General features: G+C 48.4%; 1 protein-coding gene and 1 non-coding gene across 4 annotated transcripts in view; both read left to right on the top strand.

Annotated features, from left to right (window-relative positions):
* RGS12 (regulator of G protein signaling 12) overlaps positions 1-23534 on the top strand; it is a 150371-nt gene that overhangs the window by 85654 nt on the left and 41183 nt on the right. For all 3 annotated transcript variants that reach the window (XM_075992877.1, XM_012737346.3, XM_075992878.1), the window contains one exon: positions 15223-15244. In XM_075992877.1, the coding sequence (XP_075848992.1) occupies positions 15223-15244 (22 nt within the window). The remainder of the gene's footprint in view (positions 1-15222; positions 15245-23534) is intronic.
* On the top strand, positions 17662-17761 carry LOC142861543 (small nucleolar RNA U13). The gene has a single exon (XR_012912769.1). It is a non-coding gene; the product is annotated as a small nucleolar RNA U13 (small nucleolar RNA).

Here is a 23534-nt window from a genome sequence, read left to right as displayed (position 1 = left end):
CACAGCGCTGATGTCCACAGCCAGCCTGGGTGTCCGGGGTCGCTGGACCAGCCTCAGCCCCTCCGGCACCCAAGCTGCCAGGCTTTGAGTCAGAACTAACAGAAAGCGTCAAATGTTAGTCTTTCCCTTTCCATAGCAATTCTAATAGATTTTAAAGATGTGAGTGAATTAATTTTGTTGAAATATTAAATTTCAACTAGGTAAATATGTTAAAATCTATCATACTATTTAAATTACTACTTTCTAGCTTACATTTTTAAATGTAATGAGTTGATTCTGCTACCTGTGCATATATATGATTACTAGTGATCATATTTAATGATTATTATATGAGCTTATAAAGTTGAACTTACTGTAAAATGGTTTTTAAAAGGGTTGAGATGAAATAAAAAGAATAATTTTTATTTTTCTCTTGTGACTATGCCATGTTGAGGTCAACGTAAAATAAATTATGTACAGAAGGCTGTCGCTAATTGTTGGGCACCAATTTTAAAATCATTCTTTAATGAGAATTGTTTAATATGAACATTTCTTTCCTGAATATATAATTAAGATTCTTTGTAGAGAACTGAAGGGGAAGCTGCTGGTTCAGAAATGACTAGTGTGGGGTTGGAAAATGCGTTACAGGAAAATGGACTGCGTCCTTCCCTGTGAGTGGAGAGTGGAAGCAGCTCTGCTGGGCAGGCGGGGAGAGCCCCACGCGACGGGCAGGGCTCCTCCGTGTCTCGGAAGCCCTGCTCTAGCACGGCTGCCTCCCGGGTTGGGGCGCTGGGGTCTTGCTGCTGCGCGGCTGCCTCTGGCTGTCTCAGCGCAGGAGGAACGTGCTCCTGTGAGTTCTGGGTCATGTCCTGTGTGGGAAAACGAACTTCGGGGCTATAATGTCCTGAGTGGGCTGATTAATCCATTCGCTGTTTCACGTTTGTAGGCAACACTTTCACTTCAATAGTACGTTAAGGCAAGTTTTAGAAAACTTTGTTTTTTATTCTCAGTAAAAAAAGAAGTCATAACAAATGTACCTTTTTACTTGCTACTTGCCTATATGAATGATTTGGATTTCCTTTTGAACCTTACAAATGCTTAGACTGGCAAGTAAGTTGTTCCCGTGAGCGTGTTAAAATCCGGTTGATGCTGCGAGTTGAGCTTGCGGGAGTGCAGGGCGAGGGGGAGGCGGGTGGGGGCTGTTGCAGCCCCGCCAGGCCCCGCTCTGTCCGGCACAGCAGAGGCTGGTAGCCGTGCTGAGGCCACGCAGGAAGGGACGGGAGGCCCCACGCTGGAGACTAGCCCTCCGGCCAGCTCTGTGAGCACCAGTGAGTTGCTTCTCCTGTTCAGCCTCAGATTGTGCACCTCTACCACGGGGGCAGCACGAGAATGCTGGGGCCCCACCCATGGTACGTGTGCTCAGCAGAAACTCTGCTTTGTGCATGTGTTTCCAGAAGGTCCTGCTATCTTGCGAGCTCCCTTCCTCCTGCAGTGGGGAGCTCCAGCCTCTCCAGGAGCTGTTTCCAGCATCCCCCAGAGAGCGCGGCCCAGCTGCCAGGAGAGGGCAGAGGCTCCCACTGGGCAGATGAGCTAGCGATGGTCTCCCCGTCTTAAGTCGACTTTGAAAATATGTTTGCCCCTTTACCAAAACAAAGTAATCTATCATGTTTAATAAGCCCTACTAAGATTGGGTGTTCCACTCTTAGGTGCTAGCAACATGCTAATGAAGAGACATTGAAACCCACATCCCCAAAGAAATACGAACAGTCTGGCCAGGGGAAGCTTGCGCAGTCTGCCCACACCGTGCTCCTGCCTCCCAAGCGCCCTTGCTGTGCTGGGCAGCCCGGGCAGCCTGGCCCCGCCTCCTGCGGGCAGTCTTGCCGCCTGGCTGGGGCGGCCCCACGCACGGTGCTAGGGCAGCGGCAGGTTAGTCAGTCACAGCTACGGAGTCATAGGTGGGATTTTATGGGGCAGCTTCATCTTTCCTTCCTCTGAGTTGTGGGACTAAGTCCCCACCCCGAGTGAGTGCCCAGTTCCCGGTCCCTGCTGGCACGTGGGGCCCATCTGTCATGACAGTTGTCTGGCACTGCCCTAGCGCCTGGCTTCCCTGTGGCCTCCTTCTCTGCCCTGGCTGGAGATGTGGCTCCCGAGTCCTCAGACGTCAGCGCACCAACATCGGGTGGGACGTCCAGGGCTGGGTGGGGGTGCCTTCTGGCCGTGGCCTGTCAGTGCCTCTAATCGTCCTTCTTGTTCACGAAATACCGATTCTGCTAGCTTGATGCAGAGCAGAAGGTTCGTCTCTCAAGGCAGAGTCTCCAGTGATTTTGAAGCACACTGGGCATAAAGTAGCTTATTTTGACTTCTCTCTGCACAGGGAGGTATCTTTGGCTCCTCCTCTTTCCCTGAGGGAAAGAGCTTTCTGGAGACCGAGGAGCTTTTTCCTCTTCATGCATTGATGTCCTGTTTAATAATTGAAGATTAAAAAGGTTATACTCTTAAAAAAGAAAACAGCAGTCAAACATTCTTTTGTAGGCAGTGCTGGGCCCCACAGTCTGCTGAGAGCCTGGGCAGGTGCATTTCCAGGGGTGGCTGCAGAGTGCAACCTGGCAAGGCTTGCAGACAACGGGCACTGTGCGCTGAGAATCGTGGTGCCTGCGCCGGAGCCTGGGGAAGTGGGAGGATGATAAAGGAGATAGAAGAGTGACAGAAGTCGGTGGGCAACATGTGAGGGCAACTCTGGCCCCGGTGTCCAGGCCCCTGTGTCACTGGGCTGGAACCCTCCACCCTTTCCCTCGGGACTGCAGAGGGTGGCGGGTGCCAACCATCCACGGCAGAGTCCAGCCCCTGCGAGAGGAACAGTCCAGGTTACATTGGGGCTGAGACTGGGGCAGTGGGGCGCTGTGGCCCAGCGCAAGGACACGAGAGGAGCAGGGCGGCCATGCCCTTTCTGAGGACATGTTGACCTGAGTCATCTCTGAACCTCTGTAGGACAAGCTTGGTAGGCTGTTAGGGATGTTTTTTGCATTTGACTTTCTGATTTTCAGCCCAAATTAACTATGTTCCTCTCATCAGCCTGTCGCTGCCCACCTCTCCCATGTTGTCCCTCTCGTGCTTACTCTCCTTTGGGGCCCTGCAGCGACAGTCTTGGCTGCTGAGTTGGAGTGCACGGAGCGCCCCGTGTCCCAAGGGCATGTTCTGTCCTGTGCGTCGGTCTGGGCCGGCCCCTCCGCGTGGTGTCTCCCCGCGCTGCTGCCTGTTGGTCAGCACCTGTCTTGCCCTGAGACTGGGCAACCGCCCTGCCTTGAGGCTGGCCGTGGGGACTGTCTGCCCACCCCAGCCACGCGCTGGTCGCAGATTCTTCTCTCATTTTCCCACACTCTGAGTCTTATTATCCATGTAAGAAGACCTCTTGGTATGCTCGAGGGAAACTATTACTTTCTATTTTCACATCTTCCTCTTTACTTCATTAAGAGATTGGTCACCAAGCGCCGGCAGTTTCCCTTCCCTGTGATGTTCTCAGTTCTCAAAGGTTCCTACTTCTTCTCTTGCCAGTCCCTGTGGCTGCCGTGCCAGGCGCCCGCTGCCTTCCCACCCTGGCTGCAGACCACGCTGTGAACGCGCAGTGGGCAGGTCTTGGGTCCCTTGAGATCCATGCCATCCTCCCCGTGAGCGCGAGGCTGGAACCTCCTCAAGCAACAGGATCTGCCTCCATTCCCAGCATCTGACCAGCTTTCCTCAGGCTTCTGGAGAGCCCCTTCCCGGTCCCCCTCCTGTCCCTGAGCTCCCCTGGCTTCCCCCACTTTCCAGGTCTTCACATGGGGGTGCACACCACCTCTGGCCATGGCTGTCAGTGTCCCTGGCGTGTTGCCCTCCCAGCCAGCCTCTGCAGCAGGCACCACTTCCCTGGCCCAGGATTGGCCATGTGTCCACACCGTGCACCCTTTCTCTGTGCACACCCTGGGGGCCATCAGACTTGGGTGTCCCCAACTGACCTGGACTCCTCCATGGTCTCCTGCACCTTAGGAAAGGATGACACTGGCCCTTTTGCTCAGGCCAAGCCCTCTAATCCTTCATATCAGCAAACCCGTAGGCCTGGCCTTCAGAATGTGCCCCTAAGTTTACTCTTTGTCACCCCCATTACTGCCCCTGGCGCCGAGCCCCCACTTGCCCGGAGCACTGTGGAGCCTCCTGTCACCCCCGTCTGTCTGTCCTCCTGCCGTCCAGCCGGCCCCGCCACTCCCACCCCGGGGCTTCCCTTGTCAGCCTGGCAGCGGGAGACCCTCCAGTCCCCACGCTCTGCCAACACAGCGCTGCCTCTTGTGGGGTTTCCTGTTTGTTTTGTGTGTCCAGCGTCTCGCAGACGTCTGGGGCGTCGCGGGTGCTCAGCAGGCGTTGAGAGTGAGGAAAGCATTCCCAGCGTGCGTTTCCCCACACGCTGCCTGTCCCTGTCGGCAGCGGCCATTCGTGACCCACACCCCACACCCGGAGCCCAGGGCTGTGCTGGACACAGCCAACAGGGGATGCTGGGGGCTGGACACAGACCGAGGGAGACAGAGGCTTGACTGCCAGGGTGTAACTGTGCCAGGAGGCTGTTCTGAAACAGTAACTAACCTCAGTTTATATAATACAAGAAAACACTTCCCTGGGCTTGGGCTTTGACCTCAGCTGGGAGCGAAGGCTCCGGCTCATGGTGAGCACTGTTTGTTCAGAAGAGCACCCGTGGCAGCTCCCGCCACTAGCTGTGCTTAGTGCCATCTCCTGCACAGGGCATTTTAGGTTCCCTTTCTCTTGTGGAAAGTTTAGCATTGTCATGTTGGGATTCTAAGTCATAAATGTCATCCTAGATCCCTCTGTGACTTCCAGCTGGTGTACATATGGGAGGGCTCCTGTCTTTCTTAAATTGGATAAGCCTATTAGGTAAAAGGATCACACAAACTTTATTTCAACAGAAGATGATTGTGTGAAGGGAAGGAACACTCCAAAGTCAGGTGTTTACATTGCGTTCATCAGTATAGTACCTGGATGCCACCACATCAGGCTCTTGCTTTGGACTTTTAAGAGTTTTTACAAGGGGCTAGGTGCAGTGCCTCATGCCTATAATCCCAGCACTTTGGGAGGCTAAGGTGGGAGGATTGCTTGAAGCCAGGAGTTTAAGATCAGCCTAGGCAACATAGTGAGACCCCCCTCTCTACAAAAAATACAAAAATTAGCCAGGTGTGGTGGTGTGCACCTGTAGTCCCAGCTACTTGGGAGGCTGAGGCAGGAGTTGCTTGAGCCCAGAGTTCAAAGCTGCAGTGAGCTATGATCCTGCCAGTGCACTCCAGTGTGGGTGACAAAGCAATACCCTGTTTTTATAAAGAATTATCTTAGGCTTCACCAAGGATATGAAAGGAATATTAGTTGTTTAATTCTTTGAAAGACGCTGTTGTTATGGCTTTGTCCCCAGTTCTGTTTCTTCAGATATTATTGCAGGTTGAAGAGCTCTTTGGAACACACACACACACACCCACATGTGCACATTTTAAAAAGAAGCACAGATCCAAGTCTGAGCGCAGGCGCTTTCTCTACTGCCGAGCCCAGCCCTTCCCCTACTGTGCTGGCCCACGCACCTATCTCCGTGTCTGTCACCTCTTCCCGCCATCCTGTCTGTCCCTGTTAGCACTGAACACACTTGCAGTGTCTTCTGTTGTCGGATCACAAAAACCTTTATTGTAGACGGCACAAGTTGCACCTAGAAATATTTGCTTTCATGTTGTCTCTGTGTAAACCTTATCTTCACTTGTCTCTTTGGTGAACCTGCTGTTCTGTTCAAAAAGAAATAATGTGTGTGCGTGCACATGGCATGTGTGCACATGGCATGTGTGCACATGTGTATGAACAGGAGCAAAGCTGGTGTTGGCTGCTGGCTATGGACTGACCATGTTCATGTGTGTCCTAGTGCCAGGGTGGCCTTGGAGCAGGCCCCTTGACTCAGGCACTTGCAAGGTCTATGCAATGGCCCCTTTCTATGTCCTTTAGCCAAAGAATCTTGGAGCTCCTCTGCAAGGACAATTGTCATGGCTATGGCCAGGCCAGTCCCAGGTGGCCAGGTATGACCATAGGTAGCAAGGAAAGCTTCCTGGAGAAAGTGTTGGTGAAGCTGAACTAGGTAGGTAAACTCACCAGGTGAGGTTGCAGGTAAGAGCTGGAGCATGTGAGGGTGCTCCATGCCGAGGGTGTGGAGATACAGACAGAGCAGGGAGGGACAGGGCTTTCCACACAGCAGCCATGGGGACCCTTGTACAACCACCCACGGTGGGACGTATGTGTCCCATTAGGACCTGGTGCGCACAGGCGTGCACACACATGCGTGTGCACACACAACCTTGCAGCTCAGAAGCAGGCTCCAAGGGCAGCACAGGCCTTCCTGTTTCCCTTTCATGTTTTTCTGTTCCAGCCTATTTCATTTTTTAACAAATGCTGGTCATGACCCACTGAATTGATTAGATGGCTCCTTGGAGGGCTGTGAGTGGGTCTGAAGGCCCCTGTGCTAGCGGAGCACAGAGCAGGCCTGCCTGCGGGAGTGCAGCGAGCAGGGGTGATTGGACTGAGTGAGATAAGGGGGGGAGGCAGAGTCACATGGCTTCTGCTCCCTTCTGCATCTGGCCCAGTGAGAAAGCACGGAAACAATAACGTTTTTAAAGGTTAAATAAATATATATCAGATTGTTAAATTCTATGACTTTTCATCATTTAGATTATTTATGTTTCTTTTCTCCATATTCAAAACATTTAGTACGTCTGGGTAACTTGCAGGCCTTGGTCTCCTTTTTAGGAATATTATATGGTTATTTAATATTTTTTTTGTCCAAGGTAGAAAATTTTGTCAGTGGCTCAGAATAGAAAAATTATTATATATTACTATATACCAATGTAATTTGGAAATTTTATATTCTAATAATTCCTTTTGTCTGATGTTACTAATAGAATAAACCTTGATAAAAGTTAGATTCATCATATAACATTCTTCATATAAATAATTTAAAACTTTCAAAACATTAATTCACAATAAAATATTCATGGAACACGTGTGGTCCAGACAGATTTCCTGCTGAGGACAAATCTACATCAGTTTCCACTGAACTATCACATTTAAGAGACTGACTCTGAGGAATGGAGATTGTTTGAACCTAAATTACATATCTAAATTACTTTGTACATTTCTTTAAAACAGAAATATATTTACTTTAGTGTAAATTCTGCTATGGAGGCATGTTATAGAAGGTTTTAGAGCTGTTTAAATTGTAAACACAAAAAAATGATAACTTGGATATTTTTTCACTGGTGGCTTTGTTTTTGTGACTGTACTTTCTTTGTGAGTATAACTTGTAAATATGGAAATTTGGAGAAAATCCAAGAAGTATAGGCCAATGAAAACAAGTTACTAAAACAAATAATACTGAGTATCAGAATTTGAGGAATGTTATCTTTAATTCATAAAAATGTTTATAGTGATCTATCCAAGTATGCCAAGAAATTTGGAAATGCCTAATTTTAAAAGTCATATTGAGAAATTGGATCCTTATCTTACACCATAAATAAAAATCAACTCAAAAATGGATTAAAGACTTAAACATAAGACCTGAAACCATAAAAATCCTAGAAGAAAACACAGGGGAAAGCTCCATGATGTTGGTCCTGGCAGGGAGTTTTTGGACATGATCCCAAAGCACAGGTGACAAAGGTAAAACTAACAAGTGGGATCACATCAGAGTAAAAAGTTTCTGCACAGCCAAGGAAACACTCAGAATGAACAGGCAACCTACAGATGGGAGAAAATATTTGCAGATCATATATCCTCTAAGAGGTTAATATCTCAGATATATAAGGAACTCATACAACTCAATAGCAAAACCAAATAACCAGATTAAAAAATGGCAAAAGACCGGAATAGACATTCATTTTTCAAAAGAAGACACACAAATGGCCAATAGGTGAATAAAAAGGTGCTCAGCTTCACTGATCGTCAGGGAAATGCAGTCAGAACCACAGTGAGTGATCACCTCACACCTATTGGGATACCTGTTATCAAAAAGGCAAAAGATAAGTGTTGATGGGGATGCAGAGTAAAGGGAAACCTCATACAATTTATTATTGGTGGGAATGTAAATTAGTACAGCCATTATGAAGATAGTAGAGAGAGTCCTTGACAAATTTCTTTTTTTTTTTTTTGAGATAGAGTCTCACTTTGTTGCCCAGACTAGAGTGCCATGGCATCAGCCTAGCTCACAGCAACCTCAATTTCCAGAGCTCAAGGGATCCTTCTGCCTCAGCCTCCCAAGTAGCTGGGACTACAGGCATGTGCCACCATGCCTGGCTAATTTTTTCCATAGATTTTTAGATGTTCAAGTAATTTCTTTCTATTTTAGTAGAGAATAAATGGGGTCTCGTTCTTGCTCAGGCTGGTCTGGAACTCTTGAGCTCAAACAATCCACCCACCTTGGCCTCCCAGAGTGTGCTAAGATTACAGGTGTGAGCCACCACACCTGGCCTGTCCTTGACAAATTAAATACAGGTCTACCACACGATCCATCCACATGTGATCCACTGCTGGGTGTACATCCAAAGGAAATAAAGTCCTTGTCTTTAACAGATGGCCACACTCCCATACTCACTGAAGCATTACTAACATATAAGTATAGAAACACATATATGTATATATACATGTATGTGTGTGTGTACACGAGAGAATATTATTCTGCCTTTAAAAAGAAGGAAATGCTGCCATTTGCAGCGACATAGATGAACCTGGAGGACAGTGTGCTAAGCGAAGTACGCCAGGCTCAGGAACAGACACGGCATGGTCCACCTACGTGTGGAGCCTAAAAGCATGGCACTCACAGAAGCAGAGAGTGGACGGTGGTCTGGGGGTGTGGTGGAGGTGGGGAGTGGGAGGTGGTAATCAGAGGTACAAACTTTCAGTTACAAGGTAAGTTCTGGAGACCTAATGTGCAGCACTGTGACTATACTTAGTAACACTCTATTGTGCGCTTGAAATTTACTAACAGAGTAGATCTTAATTTGTTAAGAGAGTAGATTCCCACCATGTACACACAAAAAAGTAACTATGTGAGGTGATGAATATGTTGTGTTTTTTTTGTTGTTGTTGTTTTTGAGACAGAGTCTCTCTCTGTCACCCAGGCTGGAATGCAGTGGCGTCAGCCTAGCTCACAGCAACCTCAAACTCCTGGGCTCAAGCAATCCTCCTGCCTCAGCCTCCCGAGTAGCTGGGACCACACCCGGATAATTTTTTCTATTTTTATTAGAGATGAGTCTCGCTCTTGCTCAGGCTGGTCTCAGACTCCTGAGCTCAAGTGATCCTCTCCTCTCGCCTTGGCCTTCCAGAGTGCTGGGATTACAGGTGTGAGCCACTGCGCCTGGCTGATAGATATGTCAATTTGCTTGGTTGTGCCAATCATATTACAATGTACGTGTATATTAAAATATTACATTGTACACATTAAATAAAAATTTAATATTACTTGGATGTAAAATTACTGTCCTCCTCCAAGTTTACACACTTTCAGAGAAATGGGTGATGACTTTTCCTGACAAGATTACTTAATTTGCAAAGAAAAAATTTATAATTACCATTAATATTAATGTCTGACATTTATTTTATTTCTGAGAACACACCTGAGAGTGATAGAACCAGGCATTATATAGACCCAGATCCCGTGACCTGCACATGAGGGGCCAGAGTGCATCCCTCGTCAGCACCCGGCCCCTCACCTGTTGTATACCTTAGAGTTTTATTCACCAAAAAAAATCATAGCCATACCTTCCAAGGGCAGTTGACTGCTGTTACCTTTTGATGTTGTTCCTTTGTGGATAGTTATGTCCTTTCGGTATTTGAAAGTGTTTTTTTTTTTTTTTTTTACATATTTTACAACATTTTTATGAGCTTTTACATATTTGTGATCATACTATAGAAGTCATTTTGCATTTTTTTTCCTCTGACATTGACGACATAACTTCTAAAATTTCTCGTCAGAGCTGGGCACAGTGGCTCACACCTGTAATCCCAGCACTCAGGAAGGCTGAGGTAGGAGGATCACTTGAGCCCAGGAGTTCTAGCAATGTAGTGAGACCCCGCCCCATCTCTAAAAAAAAAATAAAGATAATAAAAATTGTCTGGGTGTAGTGGCTTGTGCCTATAGTCCCAGCTACTCAGGAGGCTGGGGTGGGAGGATTGCTTGAGCCCCCAGGAGTTTGAGACCAGCTTGAGCAAGAGCGAGACCCATCTCTACTAAAAATAGAAAAAATTAGCTCAGTGTGGTGGTGGCACCTATAGTCCCAGCTAGCTGGGAGGCTGAGGCAGGAGGATGGCCCAGGAGTTTGAGGTTGCCGTGAGCTAGGCTGACGCCACTGCACTCCAGCCTGGCGATAGAGTGAGATACTATCTCTAAAAGAAAAAAAAGAAGAAAAAGAAAAAAATTCTCATCAGAAGTGTTTTCAAATTAGAAACAGAGCTGCAAGTGTGCTCCTTCCTCCCTCCCAGCAGCTGGGGCCAGACTTCTGCTGTTCCTCCTCCTGTCGTCTCTGCTGAGTGAAGGCAAACCCAGCCAAGACCCGGAGGAGCCGTGGAGAATTAATGACGTGATGGTGGGCTGACTGACACTGCTGAGTCCGTTGTGTGTTCCTACTCCTGTCTCAGGAGATAAATACGGGAGTCACCTTTTTTAAAGCCCTGTGCAATTGCAGTTGGTCCTACTCAGCGTCTGCAGGGATGTTCCTTGGTTGTTTCTGAATTCTTTGCCCATTTGGACTGCTTTCCCCTCTGACAGCCAGGATGCACTCAAAAAAATGCAATCCAGGTTTAGGAAGAGGGTGATTTTGTCAGAACAGGGTGAGCCTTGACTCCCAAGGCAATAGAAATGGTCTGGGGGTTCCCTGCCTTTTCTGTCCCCAGCCTGTTTTGGCCACTTGCCTTCGTGACACCCTCAGCCCCTACCCCACACCCGGTGCTTGCCCCGTGAGCATGCTGGACCCCTGACTCCTCGCCTGGTGCCCTCTCACCTCCCTCTGGCTGGACGCCTCCCTCCTGCCCCTCTGTTGCCCACACTTGTCCCCTGCAGTGGCACTAAATGCTACCTGCATGCATCTGATCTGCTCTTAGACCAAAGCCTCCTGGAGACGTTCCTTAGCCTGATTTTGTATCCTCGTCACGGCGAGGGGAGCAGGCACTGACTGGGCACGCATGCACTCTGGCCCCTCAATCACAGGTCACAGGATCTTGGTTTATCTGATACACGGCTCTGTCACTCCCAGCTATGTTCTCAAAAATAGAATAAATATCAGACATTAAACAAAAGCAGTTATATTAATGGTAATTATAATTTCTTTGCAAATTAAGTAATCTTGTCAGGAAAAGTCATCACTCATTTCTCTGAAAGTGTGTAAACTTGGAGGAGGACAGTGGTTTTCTGTCCAAGCAACTTTAAAGCATGCCCCATCGATCTTTCTCTCAGTGTTTAGTTGGGCTGTAAACAGTTGTCAGAGACGGTGGAAACCATGAGCAAGAAGGGCTCTGTCACTAGCTTTCAGGTGAACATGTTTCACATTCGTATGTGTTAGGAGCAATTTCAGTGCCAATTTATTTTTTATCAAATACTTATATGCAGAGGTTAGGGGCCTTGAGAAGATGTGGTGTAGGGGATTATGCATGACCTCCAAGTCCTTACTAGGCCCCTGGTAAGTCTTCAGAGCACAGAGTACACCAGCCTGGAGCTCCCCAGATGTCTAGAACGTTCCTTAGAGTTTGGGGTTTAGAAAGTATACTTTTGGAATGGCTACCAAAACTGGGAGAAAGGAAGGACATGCATCATTTGAGGCTGTGGCTCGTAGATTTTGAGTCCCTCCCTGTAAATAGCTGAACAGTTGAGACACAAATGGAACTCCCAGGAAGCCTCTTAGCTCAGAGTCCAGGATCCTTTGCATCTCCCTGGTGGGCAGCCTTGAGAAGTTCCTCAAGGGATGGCCTGTGGCTGATGGGCTCTTTCAGGATGGGTTATCTGTAAATATCTTCATAACTGCTCTCATTCTGGAAAAAGAAATTAGTCTCCTTTCTCTTAGCATCTTATACTCCCCACGTGGCCCCTTCTAGGCTCTGATTAGACTGCCATTCATCCTCTTACTCCCTGCTGCTTATTTTATATGCCTTATCTCCCTGTGCTGTGTCAGGTGATTTTCTTCAGTTCTGTCTTCCAGTTTCCAAGTTCTCTCTTCAACCATGTAAACTCTGTTCAACTTATCTATTGAATCTTTAACTTCAACCATTATATTTTTCATTATCAAACATTCTATATGGTTATTTTTCAGATCTGCCCCCTAATTTCCTCTTTTTTATTGTAACTTTTATTTCTTTATAATTTCATAGTTATTTAACATTCTATTTTAGTTTAATTGTTGTTCCTACTGACTTCTACCTGTGGTGGGTTTTTCCTTAGGTTTTTGATTGTAAGCTCATATTTTGGAACACCTAAGGGCTTCAGTTGGGCTGCTTTTTCCCAGAAGGATTTGTGCTTGCTAATACTGGGAGTTGACACATCTCTGCCCCAGGACAACTCTGCCCTTTTGAGGACTGTGGTCAAATTGGAGAGTCTTGTATGGAGTGGACAACTGTACCGTGGCTGAGTGCATGCTGGGAACCTGGCCCTAGTGGTGCTGGTGTTCGCTAACTGCTCGCAGCTCTGTTCTCTTCTCATCTCTCTCGGGGATTCCCCTTTACTGTTTTGGAGCGGCAGTGTGTTGAATAGCATGTTTGCCTCTGCAGTGTCTTTTTAAAATAAACCTTTCTATAAATTTAAAACTCTTTGAAAAGATAAATTGTACTTGAAAAAAATTGTGGTTATGGAACTTTACCTGCCTGGGAGGCCTCCTGGAGGGGTCTGCTGCAGCAGCCTCACCCATGGCACGCTAGCACAGCACTGTCCCGCCCCGCCTTGCAAACGCCCCACTGCCACCTTCTCCTCCAGTCTCTCTTGGGCTTCTGGGACACCCCTCTTTCCTGGTTCTTGAGTTCCAGCTAATTTGGGAAGTGTAGGTGCTGTGTGTGTAGAGATTTTCAAGTGTGCTTTGTTCAGTCTGCCAAATTCTGAGAATGTAATTTTAATCATGCATGTGACATGAGGTGAATCACTACTTTCACATTTTATGATTAATTTTTCAGATGTTATTATTGACAGTATTTCTGACTTTGTGTACAGCTTGCAGAATCTGTTTTCATAATCTCAAGGTAGTAATTTGCTTTTTACGTTATGTAGATTATACCGTGATCATAGGGGATTTATTGTGGGTGTGGGAAGAGTGGCAGCGCTGTGAAGTGGTCCTGCCTGCAGCCCTGTGACAAAGCCAGCCCTGCTGAGGGCCATGCGTTGGCCGCCAGCTGTCTGCTCTTTCACCTTCCTGTCTGATAAGAAAAAAGTTAAAAAGTGGGTGTGCACTGAGTGAGTTTTTGCTATTGAAAATGTGTCATGGTGGCAGGATACTCCAAAACTGGGTTTCTGGGTTTCTGAACCTGGGACAACGATGGTTTGAAGCAGCGATTGTCAGAAAATGGCTCCCTCTGGCCGTCCGAGGGCACACCCTGTTGGACCGTGAGGGTGGACGCTCTTAGTTCTGCAGGTGCAAGTCGCCCCAGGGGAAGGGGGCGGGGTTCTTCCACAGCAAGTCTGCATGGACAGCAGGGGGCAGCTGTGTTCTGAGGCAGGCTGGAGGCAGGCCTGGGGCCAGGTGCTGAGTGATGGGATGGCGGGACAGGAGGTACAGAGCCCAGGGACATGGGGTACTCATTTCCAAATGTGAACTGCCTATACCCTTTCCCTCCCCAGTGGAGGGTGGGTGGTGCCTTCAGGGGTTCCCTTGGGGCTCACTTGTTTGGAATTGGCCTTAGGGATCTTAAAACCCCTAATGACCTCAACTTTTTGGGGTGGCCCAGGATTTAGGGAGAAGTGCTGGTGGGTGTGCCAGGTTGGCTAGAGATGGCACCTTTTTCGTGAGTTTCTCTGTGGCCACCTCTGCCTTTACAGAGAGAGGACAGGAGTGTGAACCCCTCCCAGGCCAAGTCCTGGGGGTGCTGTCACCTGGCCAGGCCAGATCCCAGGGATCTGGGGAGGTGAGCCCAGGACTCCCTTGTGGCCAACCAGGAGGCAGGTTTACTCTCCCCACAGGAGCTGGGAGGGTCCTGGTCAGCGTCCAGCTCCTGCTTGTCCAGCATGGCTGCTTTGGGGGCCTTCGTGGCACAGCCTCTTCCAATCTGCTTGGGCCCTTCCAATCATGCTGCCCCCAGCTCCTCCAGCTCCCGTGTGCCCTGGTGTGCCCCCACTTCCTCAGCCCCCCTCCCTCCCCGATTCCTCTCCCTCCTGGCACTGGTGTCCCTGGCCGGTTGTCCTGCATGTGCATCCCCAGAAGGTCTTCCGAGTTCTCCATGCACCCTTCCTGTCAAAGAACTTGGGTAGTTTTTGCTGTTCTGAGTGTCTGTCATGCCTGGCCACAGCCAGCTCTCCTGTGCAGCTTGTTCATTCTTGTCCCTGGTGCCTGGAAGCCAGCCTCCCTCCACCCCTCTAGCCTCTTCCACTCTTCCAGGCCCCTCCTTGGAAACTTCTCCCTAGCCCACTTGCTTGCGGCCACTCTTGCACTGCTTGGGTGGGTGGCTGGGCATGGCTCTAGGCTTGACGCCTTCTCTGCCACCACCTCTGGGTTATGTCACCTCCCTGGGCCCTTGGGGTGGAGGTGATGCTGGTGTGTGTGTATGTGACCTCGGGACAGTGTCTGGCATGGGGCACACCCCTGCCCATGCTGGGGGACGTTAAAGCAGGCAGGCCCAGGGGTTGCTGGTCCACTGCCCTCCTCCTTAATGCTGTGTGTCAGCAACAGGGCTGATCATTCTGAAGTCTGCTGAGTTCCTTTCACTGAGGCTGTTAATAAGACAGCAATATCAGACATGCTGGGGTTTGTTCTTTTCAAATGAAAATGACGATGACTTCCTCTTGTTGGGTGTCACCCAGTTTGGGCGGAGTTCACTCTGGAGGTGGGACTGTAGCTCTTGACTCACGAGCAGTCTGGCCCTCTCAGACCCTGCACCTGGAGAACGTCTCTAAGGACCTTCCAGAGAAGCTTCCAGTTTTGTTCCTCAATGGACGTACTGTTCCTGAGTTTTGTCATGAGGCTTAATTAACTCATGTCTCTCTCTCTTTTCTTTCAGTCTGCAACTGTGTCTGATGGTGGTAAGTCACGATTTCTGATGTATATTTTATTATTTTTAACAAAGTTTTCAAATTGTGAAAGTCTTTGTCATTTGACACTCAAAAACATGTTTTCTTTGCCTTTCCCTGTCCCTTTGTGGGAGAGTTTTAGTTGTGGTGAATTTGGGGGGCACTTTCTGTCACCTCCTGGTGGCCGTGGTCTGTGTTCGGAAGCTGCTCACTACAGAGGAGTGTGGTGAGCCTGAGCACGAGTGTGCTAGAGTGGTGGTCCCCAACCTTTTTGGCACCAGGACGGGTTCCATGGAAGACAGTTTTTCCACAGACTGGGGGTGGGGGTGGGGGGTTGTGGGGTGGATGTGGTGCCGAGCTCAGGAGGTGACGTGTGGCTGTTTCCTAACAGGCCACGGACCGGTGCTGGGCCACGGCCGGGGGCTGGGAACTACAGTGCTAGCACATCCGTGGTCGTCCGGGCCGGGGCACGTGCTTGGGCTGCTGTCCCTCCCATCGCATGCCTGAGTTGACAAGTTGCAACGTGTGTTTGCTGTTCCCTTGTTGTATAACCAGCTTTTAAACCAGCAAGTTAAGACTTCAAAGAGCTTGCTGAATTTGAGCAATTCTGGAAATTTGGGTGAGACTCCAGGCTGCTCCGTTTCCTTTTCTTAGGAGAAGGACAGTAGGTGAATTGAGAGTGTGGGATAAAGAGGAATCAAAAACTTTCTGTCTTTGAATAATTTTATGCTCAGGAATTCTTTTAAAGGGACTGATTGAAAAAGGAAATACCCAGAAATGTCTTAGTTCACTGAAGATTTCTCCAGTGTAATCCTTATCGTTTTAGTTTGATGATTTAAAAAAAAAAAAACTCTCCAAAATGATTTGGAGAGTCTCTTCCAAATATTCCTCATTTCTTACAATACTCATAAAAGTCCTTATGCTCACAAGTTTTGTTGTTGTGTTTTACGTGTTTCTGTCCGTTCCTCTCTTTGGGGCTGGGTCACGTGGTGTCGCACAGGCTCAGCCCTTTGTCCTCGCTCGCGTGCGGGGGTGGTCGGTCCGCAGTGCAGACCCCGGGCCACAGCTGCCGAGAGGCGACAGCGTCGGTGGAGGCTGCCCTCTTTGATTGCAGGTTAAAGAGAGGCCAAGTGTAGTTTTCTTGAAACTTTCTGTCATCCCACAGCTGCCAGTCTCGGTCCTGGGGCCCCAAAAGGGCTGCTGTCCCCTGCCAGGACACGGAGCGCAGAGGCCCGGTGCCCGGTGCTGCTAGGTGGCTCCGTGGGCAGCGAGAGGAGGGCAACCCTGCTGGACAGACGTGTTTGTACTGCAAGTCGAGGCTGGACAGAGCCTACCGCTTGCATGTTCAGGATGTGTCTTTTTGAATAAAGGAATCGTGTTTCCCAGTTTACGCACAGTGATAATCGTGTCACTTGATCAGTCTTAAGCTGAGAGTGGGAAAACCTCCTTGATGAAAAGAAATAGGGCAGGGGGGAGGAGGAGGGGGCGGGTATATACATACATAATGAGTGAGATGTGCACCATCTGGGGGATGGTCATGATGGAGACTCAGACTTTTGGGGGGAGGGGGGAAATGGGCATTTATTGAAACCTTAAAATCTGTAACCCCATAATATGCCGAAATAAAAAAAAAAAAAGAAATAGGACCTGTAACCAAGTCCATGATAAAAGTGAATGGTTTTCATAACATTTTCTACTGTGTTCTGACTTCTCTTTTCTGGTGGAAGACATTCATTTCTGCAGGAAATATATAAATTTGAGAGGTTTACTTAATATGTTTAATCATATATGATAATCCTTATTTACCTCTAAAAGTTTTCTTGTGTCAGCAGTAGGTGCAGGGAATTTTATTATGCAGTCCATTTTATAATTTTTAAAGACCTACGCTTCCCAAGTGTGGGAAGACCCTACCCCCAGACCGCTAGCTCTGTAGTCCTTTGAGGAAGTGGTGCTCTGGCTGGGTGATGGGGATCCCCTGCCCCTGGGGGTTCCCTCTTCCTGGTCCCCTCTGCCCTCCACTTCAGACCCCCGCTGTGGGGAGTCCCCTGCTGCAGGAGGGGAGGGGAGGGGGAAGGGGTTGCTTCCCGAGTACACCCTGAATTTCAGGACCTGTACCAGTATTTCATGTTATTTTTCCATTTTCAGTTTCTTTAGTGATTGTAAGAGTAAAAAAAGAGTTATGTCATTTAATCTGCATGTTAATTCTAGGTCTGACCTCCAGGGTCACGTGGTAAGGCAGCAGCAGAGCTGCCTTTTCCCTATTACTGCTGCTCCGCACGCACTCCCTGGGCCATGCCACCCACCCCTGTCACACCGTTTTCCATCTAGGGGAAAGATCTCAGATCTGTATCCATTCCAGACCTCACTCCATTCTTGATGTGTTACATTCTCTTCATGGTGGCCGTGAACTTTTCGAGATTAAATCTCAGGCCCTTTTATGGTTCATAAGGGTGATATTTGGGTTTTCATGCTCATGTTTGAGATGTGCCTCCTCAAACCTTGTTACATCGGCACATTAGCAATCTGATGGGAAAAAAATAAAAAAATTTAAAATTAATTCTAGGTCGTTATTATATCCTGCCATTGTTATAGGTGGGGCACCAAGGCAGAGTGGGAGAAACTGATCAAGGTCATGTAGGTGCAGGTGGAGCGCCGGGGCTCAGGCCTAGGGGTCCCCCATTTTCTGCACCTCTCCTGGAGAGCCCCACCTGGCACTGGACCCTCCCCTCCCCAGCTCCTGCTATTCTTTCCCATACTGGCTTACGGGGATGCCCCCACCTCAGGCAGAAAGAGGGGCCCTGTCCCCCCAACCCCGCACTCTGCAGCAGTGACAGGAGATCGCTCAGAGGGTCCTGACAGAATCTCGGGGTGTTTCCACACAAAGATATTTACATAGTTTGCGGTCAGTGGTGGGTTCAGGCTCACCAAGGGGAGCCCAGGAACTCGAGCACCACACTGTTTCTGTGGGGAAGTGTGTGTTCCAATAGGGACTTAGGAGTTGCTTGGATGGCAGGAGAGTGCCCTGTGCCAGGTGGCAGCTGTGCCTACCTAGTCATCCAGGCCAGCTTTGGTGATTAATAAATTGCTCAGTTTGAAATATTTTTTGTTCAATTAACCATTCCAGTGAGATAATTTGCTCTAATTTAATAACTGTTTTATTCCATGTCACGTGTTATACTTTTACTGTTTATGTTTTTGCTCTATAGTTTTGTGGCTTTATTTTAAAGAAGTTGGACAATGCTATTTTTGTAATCTTTGTCAACTTGGGGTGTGCTTTTTCACTTTCTCAGAAGGGAGTAGGCCTATGATGTCTGCCCCCTCCTAACCAAAGACCATCCTAGGAGGAAGGGTCAGAGGTTGGTCTCTGCGGAGGGCAGCCAGGGCCCGAGGGGGAGGGACAGGGAGCAGGTGCTGGCTGGAGGGAAGGAAGAATGCCCAGTGTTGTAACTGCCCATGGGACATCATCCAGACAAATCACACAGAAGCGTGAGGGCCATCTAGGGGAGAGCATAAATCACTAAGAAATAGGTAAAAGTAAGACCTTCTAATTGTTAATGGAAGAAGAACCTTCCGATTTCCTGATTCTGGGTTTTTGTACAGTGCAGCTGGGTTATTACAAAGCTTATTCTCATAATGTTTTTCACTGTTAGAGCTCTGTGCCAAGAGCTTTGCCAGGACTAATATCTTGAAAGAGTAGGATGTTTTCTGCTGTGGCTGGATGTGCTTTGGAGGCTGAGAAGCTGAGACTGCCACGGAGTACACCCTGGCAGCGCCTCCTTGGGCAGGTGTGGGTGTGTAATCACTGGGGCATCAGTAGATGAGTGTGGCTCTGGCTTTGGGGCCCACAGCCTGTCTAAATGGCACCTCACTCTGGCCACTCCATGAACACTCCAGCCTCACCAGCCTCCCTCCATGCAGGCTGGTCCCAGGTCCCCATCCCTGTGTCCCTGTGTCCTGCGTAGCTTGGATGACTCGGCTCCGCCCCAAGCATACTGTCCACTCGGGTGGCCTGTCCACTCTATGGCCTGTCCACTCGTCCCTCCACATAGATCTCAGTCTCGTCGCTGTCTCTGTGGCTGCCTGTCTCTCCTACTCCCTTCGCCTAAACGCCTGCCCCACGGCAGCAGCAGTCATCTGCCTGGCACCGGACTGGGCCCCTCTCTTGGCACTTAGGATAATGGCCTCCAGTTCCAGCCAGGTTGCTTCAAAAGACATTTCATTCTTTGTATCGCTGAGTAGTAGTCCATGGTGTATATACACCACATTTTCTTTATCCACTCATCAGTCAGGGAGCTGCGTTTTGATTATTGATCTGTAGCGTTGCTTTTGCCTGCTCCCCTCCCCCCGAAACTGACCTCCACGTGGCATTCAGGGCTGTCTGCGGTGCTGAGTGCAGCGGCTGGCACAGGGACTGTTTGTTGAGTGAATGATTGAACTGTAGCACTTGTGATAGTCAGAAGACATAGCCAGAGTGTCGGAGTGAGACTTGGCTTAGGACAGTGGCTTGCAGCGTTGTTTCTGTTTGGTAGTGAAACCTTGTCAGAAAGCAAGCAGACAGATTTAGCAGCATCCTGTTGGGAAGGACACAAAGGCAGAAATGCCTGGTGACAACTGTGGAGAAAGCTCCCATGCTGCCCTGCCACCGGCCAGAGTCCCTCGGCTGACTTCATCCTGGGTTCTGCCTGGCCACGGGTGAAGACGTGGGTCCCACCCTTAACCCCAGCTCACAGGCTGACCTCCGGGGCAAGTCATTTCTCTTCCTTAGTCTCACGTCTTCGTCTTTGCTCCAGGCCTCACGGATGCGTCCCAGCCTGTGCCGCAGGTGGCTGTCGGGGAACGAGCCGAGCGCTGCAGCCTGGGAAGCACTTACCCACGGCTGCCTGACGGGGAGGGTCACTCACCCTGCCAGATTAGTTTTGGGGAACTTAAACTACGTCCATCTTTAAAATATAAAGTATTACAATAGTTAATATTTTTGACAAATCAATTTGTATTCTATAAAATTATGAAAGAGAACAGGATATGTAAAAAGCTTAAGAACGGTACCATGGGAGGGGGGGAAATGGGCATTTATTGAAACCTTAAAATCTGTACCCCCATAATATGCTGAAATAAAAAAAATAAATTAAAAAAAATAGCAAAAAAAAAAAAACAACCAAAAAACAGTACCATGGGTATTTATAGAGAATTATTTGGTAAATTCACATTTTCCTCATCAGAAAAATAATGTAGCCTAATTCACATTTTTCCGCAATGTTTGCTAAATAGCAGAAACAGAATCTTAATTTGCAGCGTGCTATGTGAGAGCAGTTGATTTAGCCAGAACCCTTTACTTTGTCTTTTTTCTTTTTTCTTTCTTTATTTCGGCATATTATGGGGGTACAGTTTTAAGGTTTCAATAAATGCCCTTTCCTCCCTCCCCCAGAACCCTTTACTTTGATTTATCACATTCTTTATGGTTTGCTTTTGGACTTGAAAATTATGCCCAGAATAACACAGTGTATTTATAGGGTATGGAATACTGTATTAGTATTTGTAAACATGAGTCAGACTGTAGATTTTTGGTTTTGGAAGCATGGAGACTTGATTTCTGCCAAGATGCCTTCCAATGTTACTTCTTTCCAGTTCTACAAGATATCTGGGGAGAGTTTTTATTAGTAATTATTTATATTATCAAAATTTTTTTCAAGCAAACAGAAGTTCAATGACCACATACCTGCCTTCTAGGATTAACGCATGCTGACACTGGGGATGTTTGCTTGAGAGTTTATTCTAAAGCACTAGAGTGACAATGGGAGTCCCTGTGCCTCTCCTGCATTCTCTCCTCCTCCTCCCCAGAGGCTATACCTGGAACAGGTGTGACTCCTTCCCACTCTAAGGGACTATATTAGTTTGATTCTTGGGTAAAAAACAAAACAAAACAAAACCCTCTCTCATGAAAGCTTAGGCACGAGGAACAGTGCCAGTACTGTCTAGTGATTCAGGGTTACCATCAGAGGGCATGACCTCCAGGAGGGACGTGGGGGCCACTCCTCTTTCGGCTTCTCAGTCTGGAAGCTGGTTACACGGGTGTGTTCCCTTGTGAACACCCATGGATCGGGCCTCTTAGGATTTGTGCACTTTCCTGTATGTGTTATACTTTAATAGTTTACTGCCATAACTAATATTGTTTTAAACTTCTGAAAGTTTACTTTTGGGCTTTCAAAGTGTTCCGAAAGCTAACAGACTCACCCTCACAATATGTATAAAGTTGCTGGAAGAAAGTGTTATGTAGATTGGGTTGAAAGTTTGATGGGCCAAAGTACTGAGTAGCTTTGGTGACATTTGGGAAATGCTCCACCGAGGCTAGATAAGCTGCAGGAAGGTGTCCCCTCTGGCTGTACCACTTAAAAGAAAACTTTGAAGACTTTTCTCTATAGTTGGTTTTCAGCAATCTGATTATGGCGAAACTTGGGTTGGTTTTGTCTGCTATTCTGTTTGGGATTTGTCAAGGTTCACATACTTTCTCATTGCTTCCTGCCTTTCAGACTCTAATTACATGTCAGACCACTTGATTGTTCCTGCAGGTCATGGAGGCTCTTTCATTTTCAGTCTTATTTTTTCTCTATATACATCATGTTTCATAGTGGTTTTGCTCTAAGTTCATTCTGCAGTGTCAAATATGCTCATAATTTCATCTTGTGAATGCTTCATTACAAAGACGGTTTTTCATCTGCAAAAATTCTTCTGTCCTTTCATTTCTCTCTACGGAGTTCTGTGAGCTTTCCTTTGCACTGTGAGCACGTGTGTTCTATGTATAAGACACGCAGAGTCCTAGACGCATTGTCTATCCCTTTACTGACTGGTTTTTTATGGGTCACATGTTTTGCATCTTGTCTAGTCATTTTTGACTGGGTGCTGGGTTGTCCTCCTTCAGAGAGCACAGAGGTTGGTTTGGTGGCAGTGAAGCTGCTTTGGGGTTGGGTTAATCCCTTCAAGGTTTTTTTTAAGCCTTTTTTATTTTTTACAGCAAATCTAAAGTAGCTGTTACTCTGGGGCTAGCTTAGCCCCTTTACTTAAGCCCAGCACCTATGGGGCGTCCTTTGAAGGCTGAGTACTCAACAGGCACCGGCTGGAACCAGACACTCCCAGCCCTGTGTGGGAGGCAGTTGCTGGCCTGCGGCTCCTGGCTGCTCTCTGCCCTGCTCCACGGGGCCTTGCCCTGTCGCAGGCACCGCTTAGAATTCAGCCAGGCCCCTGGGCTCCTGTGAGTTCCCGCGGCCCTTTGTCCACTAGCTCTTTTCTGGCACCTGGACATTCCAGCCACCCTGGCCTTCCCTGGCTCTGATCTCTGTCTCTTCAACTCTCAGGAAGAGCTACCCGCTGTGGCTCCCCAAGTGCCTCCTGGCAGACAGTGGGCTGTCACAGGGCTCAGCTTCCGGGCGCTTCTCCATCAGCAGTCACAGTCTTGTGCTCACTGTGCCCCGTGTTTGAGAGCCGGTGCCTGCACGTTTTGTCTAGTTTTCTATTTTAGTGGCAGGAGGGAAAGTCCAGTCCCAAATACGCTCTCAGGGCCAGACAGAACTCTGTGATATAATTTTTTTCACTCTGTTTATAGGATATGGTCTGTAAAATTCAGAACAAAATCCAGGTCATGACAGTTTCTTAATAATGAGCTTCAGTAACTTCCCATTACCTGTAAGATAAAAGGTGCCCTTACAACCCAGAGAGAGTGGGTTCTCGTGTCCCAGGGGCCGGAGTAGCCGTTGCCCGGCACAGTGCTGGGCGCGGGACGCAGTCAGTCACTGAACATTCCCCATTCTCGTGAGCTTTGATTACCTTCGCATTCCTGTAACGTTCTGGTAGACTTTATAAAGCATTCAATTATAAAAAGTCAGAGCATCAGAATGAAGCAATGAGATGAAATATTGGAGTATTTCCCTGAATATAGCAGGAGTCGATCTGTGGTCGTCACATGTCACACTGGGCGCTGCCTTCTGGTGTTAGGGGGCCCAGCCTGGCCAGTCCTCGGCAGCACTGCCACTGCTCTCTCCAGGAAGGCCCTTCTGATGGAGAGAATTTGGGGTAGGGACTCCTGGCTTGCCTGGCACCACGCAGAGAGGCCCCAGGCATAGGCATGTGGTATTCAGTGGGTCTCCTGACACGGGGGGGGGGGGGGGGGGGTGTGCATGGCTGGTATGGGTGGGTGCAGGGGCACTCCCTGCGCAGCGTGTTCAATGCACTCAGTCCTCACTGCAGCCGCATCAGGTGGGCTCCATGTGCCTCTTGTCTACCTTAGAGCCATGGCCCTGGAGGGCAGGCT

Source organism: Microcebus murinus, chromosome 16 (genome assembly GCF_040939455.1).
Source record: "Microcebus murinus isolate Inina chromosome 16, M.murinus_Inina_mat1.0, whole genome shotgun sequence".
Classification (NCBI taxonomy): domain Eukaryota; kingdom Metazoa; phylum Chordata; class Mammalia; order Primates; family Cheirogaleidae; genus Microcebus; species Microcebus murinus.
Note: the sequence above shows the minus strand (reverse complement) of the source record. Positions and strands in the feature narration are given on the sequence as shown.